At 46.2% G+C, this 12,529-nt stretch overlaps 1 protein-coding gene across 2 annotated transcripts in view; it reads right to left on the bottom strand.

Annotated features, from left to right (window-relative positions):
- Positions 1-293: 293 nt before the first annotated feature.
- PRKCZ (protein kinase C zeta) overlaps positions 294-12,529 on the bottom strand; it is a 943,345-nt gene continuing 931,109 nt past the window's right edge. For both annotated transcript variants that reach the window (XM_086921534.1, XM_086921535.1), the window contains one exon: positions 294-3,047. In XM_086921534.1, coding sequence (XP_086777660.1) covers positions 2,960-3,047 — 88 coding nt within the window. In that variant the 3' untranslated portion in view covers positions 294-2,959. The remainder of the gene's footprint in view (positions 3,048-12,529) is intronic.

Raw genomic sequence — 12,529 nt, 5'->3', positions numbered from 1 at the left:
TTATGTCTACTGTATTAATTTCATTTTGACAGAACAATATCAGTCCAGTAATTATTTTGCAAACCAAATAAAGAATCGAAGGTGCTAAATGGCGGGACGTACATGAGCAGAATTCAAGTCTCCAGATGTGTTGGTCACGCCCACTAGGTCTGTTCTGGATAAGCTCTTATTGGAACAGTCCTGTAGTTAATGTAATACTTGCAGAAACAAAGGACTTCTTTCTAAGTCTATTACACTATATCCTGTTTCAGCACAACATGCAAGCAAATAAACAAACCAGGTAATCCAGGAAACAGCTTTTCATTAAAGACTTTAATTGATGTGCAAGAATATAAATGATCTCCGCTGTTATGGATTAGTACACCATTTCTGCACAATTAAAACTGGGCAGCAAAGATCATAACTAAATAATTATACAAAACTACAAGAACATATTTACTGTTTACAATCATTAAATTAGCTAGATTTTCATTTACTAGTTCAAATAGGACAACTATATACCAGTACCAGGTCAATTTTCAATATATTAGGTTTTCTTTCTCTTTCAATCCACACATGTAATTTACATCCTTCATTTTCTTTAATTTATAAAAACAAGAACTTCATATAAAAATTTTGCCCTTCATTATGAACAGAACATTTCATACACTTGCACGAGCAACCAAACGTGTAACCAGCAAACTATTTGGCAACACAGCAACAATTGTAATGCCTTAAATTAATAATATAAAATGGTGTTTCTTTTTCTTTAGCAAATATACATTTGTTTTTATACCCAGCATTATCCCACCCCAAAACATACTTGCAAGTCACATTAAGGTTTGGTGAGAAAGAAGGACTAGTTAAGTAAAATTCCTCACTTCTGTATCCCAAAGGCTTATCTAAAAGCAACATGGCCGTACCTCCATATGAGCTGCTTTGCAACGCTGAATGCTTTATGATGAAACCTGCACAGTAAAAGCCTTAACGAATTTACTGAAACTTTTACGGGGAACATGAATGAATTATTGAGTAAAAAGGGGGGTAAGGACAGGTTCCGCTTTCATTTCCTGATGCAATGCAAAAATCAGGTGTTAGAGGCAAATTCCTGTTCACTTGTGAAAATACTGGGCATCAGCCATGCTTTATCATGTTGACTGGAAAAAGCAACAGGCTTTATTAAGTGTAAATTTAAGAAAGCTGTACATCATTCTAGGGGTAAGATTCTCCAGTCATTGTAGTTGAAAGTGCAATGGAGGACATAACAAATGGTTGTCAAATGAGGTGCTTTCTTTCCTTTTTTAAATATCCTAGCACCTGTTGCCTCTAGTGAATTTTGGAAAGTGGCCATGTTCCTTACCTAATGTAGTGCTGTACCCTGAGAAACCTACATTTCAAATACTAAATAACGGAAGTGAGAGGAGAAAAACCTTGGCTCATCCTGCATTGTATCAATTTCAGCAAGGTGTCATGGCACAGGGTTTAATTCATTTACAGTTTTACTCACACATGTTGTTACTACAAGCCACAAAATGTAGTTATATTAAGACCTTGCAAAAGATGCTGCCTCTATAATGTATCTGCAGCAGAGGCAACCAGGTCTTTAAAAGCCATTTTAGAAGTTACAAAATAAGCAAATATACAACTTTTGTTCCTCAAAGAAATAGGATTTCTTTTTTTACAGACAGCAACTATTTGAGGTCAATCCTTTTGATATAAGTTCCCTAATATAATACAAGTTCTACAAAGAGAAGGCATAATGAACAACTTCTACATCTGCACATTTAAGGTGCTTTCTCGCCCTCTTGCGTAACTACGGAGGCAGCGCAAATGCAGAGGCTCAATTTACAAAGCATTCCTCTCTCATATGTAAAACAAATGTATGTACATGGAGTGTTCAGATCCTATTAGAATTGGGAGGTGTGCTTTATTAGAAAGAAAAAATTGTATTCTGATAGTCTACATTTACTGCTCCAAGTTAAGGCTACAGATAACAGAATTTCAAAAATGAGATCTTTTCTATTTTTGGAAATAGTTTCGCTAGAGGGAAAAAAAATCTGCAAAGATCTATCACACAAAGCAAGTCAGGACTTAGGCACTGTTTGGAAATTGGCAGAGAAAACTACCACATGTGCAAATTTGGTATTTTCATTGATCATATTCTGGCCGGTTATTGCTTTTGAGGATTAACTGCTTTTGATTTTTTTTTTAACTGGCATGGCATTCCTATTACAAGTAGAATATCACTCTACTGCTTTTTCTTTAACCTCAAAAGTCACTCTTGATAATAGTTTTGAGACCTAGATCACTGCTTGTTTCTCAGTGTAATCAAGACAACTGCATGAAAAGATTATTTTAACGAGACCTGTTATGAAAATAGGTAAAACCCATATTAGATGCAGTGCATCCCATTTAGGCACTTTGAGTCTGCACCTAAATATGTTTTAATTGCCAATAAAACACAACTCCATTTCATGATGTCAAGACGTTTTTGGACATGTACCACTTGTGAAAAAAGGCATCAAAAGAATAACTTCCCAAAATCACAACACATTTCGTTAAGATGGTACATTCTAAGATTTGGAAAGCTAAGCGCACAGCATCAGATGCACCAGTGAAAGCAACCTGGCAATACTGCATCAAAGAGTTTTTCTTCTCCCTTGTCCCCTGCATCCTTCAGCACTCAGATGTAATGGATGAACGTTGTATTCCCTTCATGAAGCTCGTAAACGTGAATTCCTTTGATGGTGATGTACCTGCTTGCGTCAGCATCAAAATGTCTATAGAGCCAAAACAGTTCTATGGAAAACGCTGCTCGAAATCCTGTTCCTCATGTCTGATTTTCAACAGCCTTATGTTTTTCCTTCTCAGCTCTGGTCTTCGTTCCAATCAGTTCCGGAGCCTCGCATGCATATACTGTAGTTAAGGATACAAAACTGGGGGTGCAGTCACATTATCGGTCTACAGAGATGCTGTCCCTTCATACCGTCTCCTCCATAGATACCAACAATGGGCTAATGTACTCAAATCCTTCGAATTCAGACTGGTCTATTCTTTTTATTACGTCACTGTAAAAGAAACAAAAAACAAATTCAGCATCTTGCATCCCGACTATAGATCATATTTTATATAACAAGTTCATTCTCAGATAAGTTTCTTCGGGCTTACTTCAATGCTCCCTCATGGGGCAGCCTTGTGGACTTAATAGAAAAGGGCAGCTGGCATATTGCCAATTGCAATGCGAGTGGAAAGGTTTATCCTTCCTCTCACATAGCAAGGAGCCCCTCCTGGGAATCTGCTCGACTTGCCAAAATGTAGATACTGGCAATATGCTGGCCCTGGCAAAATGATGACCATTTCTGGTAAACTGTAGGACCTGGCACATCGTTGGAAAGTCGTAGGAACCGCCTGGCCCTGGCCCAATGGTGGTATTCTCCGACAATATCCTGGCCCTGCAAGAATGAGAGTAACTCCTAGAACTAAACTGGTCCTATCACAATGGTTATAATTTCTATTACAATACGGTCCCTAGCACATTGGCTGTAATTCTCAGCAACATGCTCACTGAGGCAGAATGGTGGTAATTCCTTGTAAAATGCTGACCATCGTACCTTGGTGGCAATTCCTAGTAAAAAGCTGGCCCGGTCACAATGGTGGTAATTCCAGGAAACATTCTTACCCGGACCCAAAGGCTAGAATCCCGACACCACGATGGCCCTGGTACAAAAGAGGTAATCTTTGAAAACTTGATAGCCCAGGAAAATATTTGGTCATTCCTGGTAAAATGCTGGCCCTGGCACAATGATATGAAAAAAGTGCTCAGTCAGTGAAAAGTAAGCGACCACGTTCAAAGAACCCTCTGATTATGAATCCAGGTAAATGGTCATTGCAAGCAGACTTCCTGGCTCCCCATTACACCCCTGACCAGCACAAACTTTTAAGGGCTTCAAACTCTCCAGTGTACACTCATTATCTATAAACACCTTCCCCTCTGCCCACAAGACCACCTACATTTCACAAGAAAAAGAACACACTTATACTGAATTGGCAAGTCTTAGAAATCCTGTTTGAATTAAAGCCTTCCCTCACATTTCTGACCTCATAGTAAAAACTAGATCTCTGATCATCAAATGGATTTTACACCGCCCACCAAGATGCACTGAATCCTGCCTGATATTCAACTGGGGAGATCTGAAACCTGTGGACAAAAATCAAGTGGCTGAACTTCTACTAATTGTGTGCATTACCTTCGACCAGTCCACCACCCTCAAATCCGGATTCCGAGACTACAGGAACTTGGAATTTGAGAAAGCATCCAAAAATGCATACTCTCCTACTGCCTTTACAGTAGAGTCGGCATCATAAAGGTGCCCTGTTCAGATCAGCTCCTTTCAGCAGCATTCCTAGTGTTCTATGAAGGCTTGATAATTTCACCACTCCTCTTCGAACTCTACCTCAACCAGACCTCCAATTGTTAAACTAAACTTGCTATAACTATGCTAATAAGCAGATCATCCTAAAACTTAGAAAAGAAAAGTATGTAGGGGCACATGCATCAAGCTTTTTACCGTCGCAAACGGGGTTTGCAACCGGTAAAAAGCATTTTCCGATGCATAAAACTTAGATGCATTCGAAAAATAGGTAATCGCAATTTTTGCGATTACCTATTTTGCGAATACATTTAGGGAATCGCAATGTGCGATTCCCTAAATGCAATGCATGAAGCATTTTAAAAATGCGACTTAGCATTAAGATTTCGCTAATTACCATCAACTTCAAGTTGATGGTAATTGGCAAATCCTTAGAAAAATCCACAAAATTGAATTTTTTAAAGTGCCATCCATGTGCACACTCACCTTTTTTGAGGGTGCCTAAGAGGGACCTTAGGCCCCCAAGCACCCTTGCAGATGCATTCACAGATAGCGATTACCTAGTTGACAATTGCAAATGCTTTCCCATTCATTCCTATCTAATGAATCGGAATGCATTCGCTAATAGCAATGCATTCCCAAATAGCAAATCGCAATTTGCGATTTGCTATTAGGGAATGTGTAGGAATCACCATTTATTTTGCGATTCTTACATGCATAAGGAATTGAGTCTCCTAAATAGCAATTCCTTTTAAAAAATCGCTATTAAGGAATCGCAATTCCTTATCTTGATGCATGTGCCCCCTTAGAATCCTCGGGACCTAACCAGTGCCTTTGAGCCAACAATGAATGGATGCAGAGTAACCAACTTAAAGTTAACTCTTCCAACAATGGATAAGTTCCACTTGTGTATGGAAAAAAATGCCAACTTATGACCAGCTACACGGCACCGGGGATATAACCCTCCACCAGCAACTTCAATTATTTTCGAGAGATCTCGGACTCCAATATTTGTATGATCCCTCAAGTCACAAGAAATGGTATCCTCAACAAGCAACCCTTTCAACACATCTTCCCTCATCTAGGTTTCCCTCAGAAGCTGCAGGCAACTATCAATCTTTTCATGACTCGACTAGATTATGCAAATAGCTTCCTTTTACTGCTCCAAAGATTGTTTAGGATCCACAATATAGAGGCTAGAAAGACTCTACACCTTAGCTAATGGGAATGCACCTCACAAGTACTCCAAGCTCTTCACGAGACAGGCATCGGGTATTTAACCTCATCCGTGCGGTGCAGATTTACCGCCGGTGCTGGGCCCTAATGAAAACGGGCGTGGTCGTACGATTGACTGATATGCGAATGTATGGTGCGCCACCACCTGGGGGGTGGAGGGGGGTGTTCTCTGTTATAGTTTCTGGTGACACCCTTGTATTGCAGTTGCAGAGGGAGACTTACCGGCTTTCGTTGAGGAGCCTCCCTCCGGGGATCGCCCCTACAGGGTTTCTGTGGTGTCATAGCCCTTGCTTCTGTATTGTTCGTGCAAGACCTGTCCTGATCTGCATTTTTTTTTAGGTGTATCTCTGTCTTGAGCCCTGACATGTCTCAGTGATTGGACTGCCTTTGCCGGTCTCCCGGCTGCTTTACTTAGCCCCCTGCGTGGGGTGTGGTGCGGGTTTGTCGCATGTTTTTCCTTTGTTTTTCTTTAATAAAATACACCTTTGCCAAAAAAAAACGGGCGTGGTCATGACGGAACGGTTCCGTCATGAGCACAGCTCGACTGATGCTCATGACGGAACCGTTCCGTCATGAGCATCGAAGGGGTTAAGGAACCCTGCTCGCCCACTAGGCAATATCAAGGGCTCATGCTTCATTCACTGTTAGTTCCAAAGATACCCACAGAAACCTCTAGTTTCAACTAGGCCCTTGGCAATATAAGAAGACGTACATCAGGGGTACCTCCCTCTCCATTGAAGCTGCAAAATTAAGGCATTCTTTCCCTGAAAAAATTAACACTAATCCAAGACCACTTGAAAGTAAGTAAAATCATGGTTGTTTCCAAACCTGCTGATTCAGATTTGCACCAGTAAATAAACACATTCCATCACACACATTAGGAAAGGTTCTTATGTATTTTTTATGCACATGGTAGTTGTAGGGTCTCCACCATGACCACATAGGCTGTTATTGAGAGAGAAATAAGTTAAGGGATGGATTAACTTCCCTCAGCTCCAGCATTTCTCCCCCTATGCCCAAAGACTTGTTAGATAATTCTTGCCAGTGTCCCCATCTCATCTACTATTAGTGTCTCAGAAGATGATGTTGCTGTAGAACTACCAGCTTCCTCGTGATGCTTGACACAAAGGAATAGCTATGGAGTAGATTGCACAGATGAGGCTATTAACGTTTGACTATCCTTCCTGCCCCTGTCTTCCCGAAAGATTCTTATGTGTAGCTGCTGTTAAACCACAATAAACTGAGAACATAATTAAACGCAGGAATGGTGAGTTTGTCTGGCAGCAGTACAACATGGTTTGAAGAAAAAAAAACTTTTGACCTGGATAACAAACTCTGTCTTTTGAAGGACATACACTTGCCTGAATTGTGTTCAACACAGCTCCAAGTACCTCATTCTCTGCATTTAAACAAGATTCTGCAGTTCTTATCTAATACCAAATGTTTATGGACTTCAAAGGTTGTATAGAAATTTGAGAAGCCATCTCCAGGGGCTTTGGGGTGGAAATGCCCCCGGCATTGTATCATAGTGATCCTGCCTTAAAAGACCCAATGGCATGTGAAACTGGTATCCTGGCTTTTTACTGGCTCAGGAAACATGATAATCTAGTATGTATACTAAAGCCTAGGCCTGTCCATGGTAATGCCAGACACCAGAATTGGTTTTGGACGTGGAGGGGCTCACCAAGAAGGCCCCTCCTTTGTTGACATAGGACCACTGTCCATTCTATGGGTGGTTGACTTGAAGCAGTTGTGGCAACAAACAGTTTTGTGACTTGATAGTAGTGAACAGACTTTTTTGTGTCATAAGGGAGGGTTGCCTACTGGCACCAGTCAGGTAAAATGTCCACTTCAATATGGTTCCCTGGGAGCTCGAAGTCTTTTGCTTGCATTCCAGGGCTGGTGGGTAGATACCCAGAAGGGAAGAGAGCGAGGATGGACGTATGGCAATCTTTAGAAATTGTATGAGGACCTTTTAGCAAGGAATTGCTTACTAGATTTTTCCAAAGTACTTCCTGTCGTTGGATGGTAGGGGAAAGCGGGTGACTTGCTGATTCTGTTGTTAAAGGTGAGTGTTTCTAGACAGGGACAGCCCCTTTATCTGGCCACAACTGCTACTTTAGGAAGTCTAAGGAAAGCCAGGAGCAGAGTCTTCCTACTTCATTGTGCCTTTGTTGTGGATATTCCTGCTTGGAGCCAGCATCATCGCTATCTGCTATGAGAGCCAGCATTTTGCAGAGAAGCTAGGTCTGCACACCAGCCTAGAAATTACATTTTTAAGGAAGCAACCCCAAACCCAGTTCCAAACTGACGTCAAGTCCCTTAAGTCCGACTCTATCTTAAGAAGACCAAACTACGGAGGTCGCCATCTTCGCACTTTCAAACAGTGGAAGTCGCCATCTTTCCTGATTATGCAGAATCATTGTCATGTCTACCCTTAGCCGCAGACATCGTCTGACCTGATCTTTTTAAGAACTGTGGAAGTGTCAAGTCATTAGATTAATGACAGATACAACACTTAAAACGACATTTGTCAGAGTCAAATGTCTACTCTTCACCATGTCAAGTTTTAACCCTTTTGGGGCTGCGGACATTTTCGCCCTGTGCAGGCGATTTAAATAGTGTGCGGGATTCGGAAGGCCCCCGGCCGTCCTCTGCACACGCCCACAGTGACGCATGACGGCCAGGGGCCGTCATGCGCACCGAAGGGGTTAATAAGAACACATACTTACATGTAACCTAAATAATGTAGTCTGAATTGACATCCTTTTACCGCACATGTTCATAAGGAAAGGCCTGGGTCGCACACCTTGATGCACACCATCTATGTCATACAATCCCAAACTTATGTCAGAAGCACAAGTTACTACTTATGTAATGATATATCTGTAAGAGACATTAGTTAGTGATAGATTCCTTACCTTAGAATATCCCCAGGCGTCAGACTGGATCCGGAAACTTTTCCGTAGCAGTACCCTTGCGCGTCGGTAGGCGTCGTCTGTGGCTCCGCGTCCGTCGTCGGCGCCGTGATGACGTCGTCGGAGTACTTAGACTACGCCTCCACGTGCTGACGTCAGTTCTTAGACACAGCTTTTCCGCGCCAAAAACGCAGAGCTATGCCAAAAACCAACACCGGTGCCTTGAAACTAGGGCCCTGAAAGGGGATGACCTTAACCCTAGATATCGGTTCGCAGAACAGGGAGGATGGGTGGGTCGGTAAGGAATCTATCACTAACTAATGTCTCTTACAGATATATCGTTACACAAGTAGTAACTTGTGCATCTGAAAGAGACACGTTAGTGATAGATTCCTTACCTTAGAATAGATACCCAAGCAATACCAACCCCAGTGGTGGGTCTGCGAACCAATAATCACACCAGAAAGTCCTGGAGGACGGAACGGCCAAAGAAGCCATCCCTCCGGACCTGGCTGTCCGGGCAATAATGTCGTGCAAACGTGTGCAGCGAAGCCCATGTAGCTGCCTGGCAGATGTCCTGCAAGGGCATTCCACGGCCTAGGGCAGTGGAAGTCGCCGTGGCCCGAGTGGAATGAGCCCTCAATCCAACAGGGGGTTCCTTCTTAGCCAAGGAGTAACACGCCTGGATACACAAGATGATCCACTGCAAGATGGTCCGCTTGTGTACCGCCTTTCCCTTCTTGGCGCCCACGTAACCGACAAAGAGTTGGTCATCCACCCGGAACTGGTGTGTGTGATCCAGATAGTAAGAGAGCGCACGTTTTGGGTCCAGGTGGTGGAGCCTCTCTTCCTCTCTCGAGAGATGGGGAGGCGGAAAGAAGGTAGGCAAGGTGATGGATTGCCCGATGTGGAAGGCTGTGACTACCTTGGGCACGAAAGAGGGTCTTGTCCGCAACACAACCGAAAGGAAAGGAGGTTTACATGATAGAGCCTGGAGCTCACTCACTCTCCTGGCAGAGGTGATGGCTACCAGGAAGGCAGTCTTCAAAGTAAGAAAGCGGAGAGGACAGTTGTGAAGTGGCTCGAAGGGAGCACACATAAGAAAAGTAAGAACCAGGTTCAAGTCCCACTGAGGCATCACAAAGGGAACAGGAGGGAACGTATGTGTGATGCCTTTCAAGATTAGATTAACAATAGGGGACTTGAACAAAGAAGGTTGATCAGGCAGCCTCAAAAAGACTGAAAGGGCAGAAAGGTAGCCTTTGATAGTGCCCAGAGCAGAACCCTGCTGGGCAAGAGAAAGAAGGAAGAGAAGAACCTCAGAAAGAGGGGCAGAGAGAGGATCCACAGCCTTTGCTGTGCACCATGCCACAAATCTGTTTCACCTGCAGGCGTATACCGACTTTGTGGAGGGACACCTGGCTGCCAGAATGATGTTACAGACTTCAGGAGGCAAGTCAAATGGCCTCAACTGTCGCCGCTCAATCTCCAAGCATGGAGGTGGAGACTGGACAGGTTCGGGTGGAGGACCGTCCCCTGCTGCTGCGACAGAAGGTCCTCCTGAAGAGGCAGACTAACCGGGGGATCGACTGACATACTGAGTAGCTCGGGATACCAGTACCTTCGTGCCCAGTCCGGAGCCACAAGGATGACTTGTGCCCGGTCATGCCTGATCTTCTTCAGCACTCTGGGCAGAAGTGGTATTGGCGGAAAGGCGTAAACAGACCGCAACTCCATTCGCGACGAAAAGCGTCTCCGAGCGAGTGCCGCCTTGGAAATTCCAACGCACAGAACTGATGACATTGCGCGTTCTCTTTGGTGGCGAATAGATCTAACCAAGGCTCTGCCCACTGCTGAAAGAGGCCTGCGCCACGTCCGAGTTCAGACACCATTTGTGATCCATCATGCACCGGCGGCTGAGTTCGTCCGCCCTGGCGTTCAGAGAACCTGCCAGGTGTTGAACCACCAGGGTCACGCCCTGATGTTCCAGCCATTGCCAGAGGTGCAGAGCCTCCTGGCAGAGGGTCCACGACCCCACCCCGGCCTGTTTGTTGCAGTACCACATGGCGGTGGTGTTGTCCGTGAACACCTGCACTACACTCCCCCGGACAGAGGAGAGGAATGCCTTCAGTGCTAGACGAATCGCCCGTAGCTATAAAAGGTTGATCTGGAGCCGGGACTCCGTCAGAGACCAGAGGCCTCTGATCTCCGCCTCTCTTATGTGGCCTCCCCAGCCCTGGAGGGACGCGTCCATCACAACTACGTGCTCCGGTTGGGGAAGGGAGAGGGATCTGCCGCTGACCCAATCGCGGTACGTTAGCCACCATTGCAGCTGTCTCGCAGTGCCCTCCGAGATCAGGACATGGTCGGACAGGTTGCCCCGATGCTGGGCCCACTGAAACTTCTGGTCCCACTGCAGAGCCCGCATCCGCCAACGGGCGTGATGCACCAGAAGGTTGCAGGAAGCCATCAGCCCCAGAAGCCGCAGCGTCAACCTGACCGAAACTCGGGATAAAGGCTGAAAGATTGGAATCAGAGCCTGTATATCCCGAACCCGCTGTTCGGGTGGATAAACCCGAAACTGCGCCGAGTCGAGAATCGCTCCAATGAAAAGGAGCTTCTGAGAGGGGCACAGGTGTGACTTCGGCACATTGATGGAGAACCCCAGCTGGTGCAAGAGGTCTGCAGTTGTCTGGAGGTGGCTGACGACTGTCTCGGGCGAGCCCGCCTTCAACAACCAGTCGTCGAGGTAGGGGAAGACTGAAACCCCTAACCTGCGCAGATGAGCTGCAACCACCGCCATCACCATGGTGTACACCCGTGGGGCGCTGGTAAGGCCGAAGGGGAGCACGGTAAACTGAAAGTGCTCGTGTCCTACCATGAACCGCAGGTAGCGCCGGTGGGCCGGCAGGACAGGGATGTGGAAATAAGCATCCTGCAAGTCCAACGCTACCATCCAGTCTCCTGGGTCTAGGGCAGCTAAGACCTGAGCCAGAGTCAGCATTTTGAACTTCTCCCTCCGGAGGAAGCCGTTGACGTTCCGTAGATCCAAGATAGGGGAGGCCCCCTTTGCCCTTCTTGGGTACCAGAAAGTAGTGGGAGTAGCAACCACGTCCTACTTCTGGCCCAGGAACGCACTCGATGGCCCCCTTGGCCAAGAGGGCCGACACTTCCTCCTGCAGAAGCCGCAAATGATCCCCCGATACGCGGTGGTGTTGCGGTGGCATGGCTTGAGGGGTCGTCTCGAAGGGGAGGGAGTAGCCCCTTCGGACGATCTGCAGCACCCACCTGTCCGAAGTGACAGTACGCCAGTGACAGTGGTGATGGCAAACCCTGCCCCCCCACTGGCGTCACATGGGTCGAAAAGCACGGACTAAGAGGGTTTTGAGGCGGATGCTGCGGGGGAGGGTGTGGACTGGCCTCGCCGTTGTCCCCGACCGCCTCCACCGCGATTTCCACGGCCGCCACCACGCTGGATGTTAGTCTGTGGTGCGTGGCTGGCGGCACGTGTGGGGGGTTCCCCTTCCTTGGCCACGAAAGGAGCGAAAGACAACCGTTTGCTGGCGTGGGGCTGAGAGGCCCAAGGACTTGGCCGTAGCCCTGGAGTCCTTAAAGCGCTCAAGCGCATGGTCTGCCTTGTCGCCAAAAAGGCGCCAGCCATCAAACGGCATGTCCATCAGTGTGTTTTGGACATCGGCCGAAAAGTTGGCGGACCTCAACCAGGCGTGGCGTCTAATCGCCACCGTCATTGCCATCGCTCTACCTAGTGAGTCGGTGGTATCCAGCCCACACCGTATTGAATATCTGGCTGCATCCCGGCCCTCCACAAGGGCTTGGCCGAGTTTGGCCCGTACCTCCAACGGACACTCTGGCATCACTTCGGCAACCGTATCCCACAGAGAGTGGGTGTAGCGGCCCAAGAGGCATGCAGTGTTGGAAGTCCGCAGTCCCAAGCTAAGGGATGAGAAGATCTTTTTCCCGCACTGCTCATACCTCTTGGATTCCCTGTCCGGCGGAGCCGACGGG

The sequence above is a fragment of the Lissotriton vulgaris genome, chromosome 5 (genome assembly GCF_964263255.1).
Source record: "Lissotriton vulgaris chromosome 5, aLisVul1.2, whole genome shotgun sequence".
Lineage (NCBI taxonomy): Eukaryota > Metazoa > Chordata > Amphibia > Caudata > Salamandridae > Lissotriton > Lissotriton vulgaris.
This window is presented reverse-complemented; position numbering and strand designations above follow the sequence as displayed.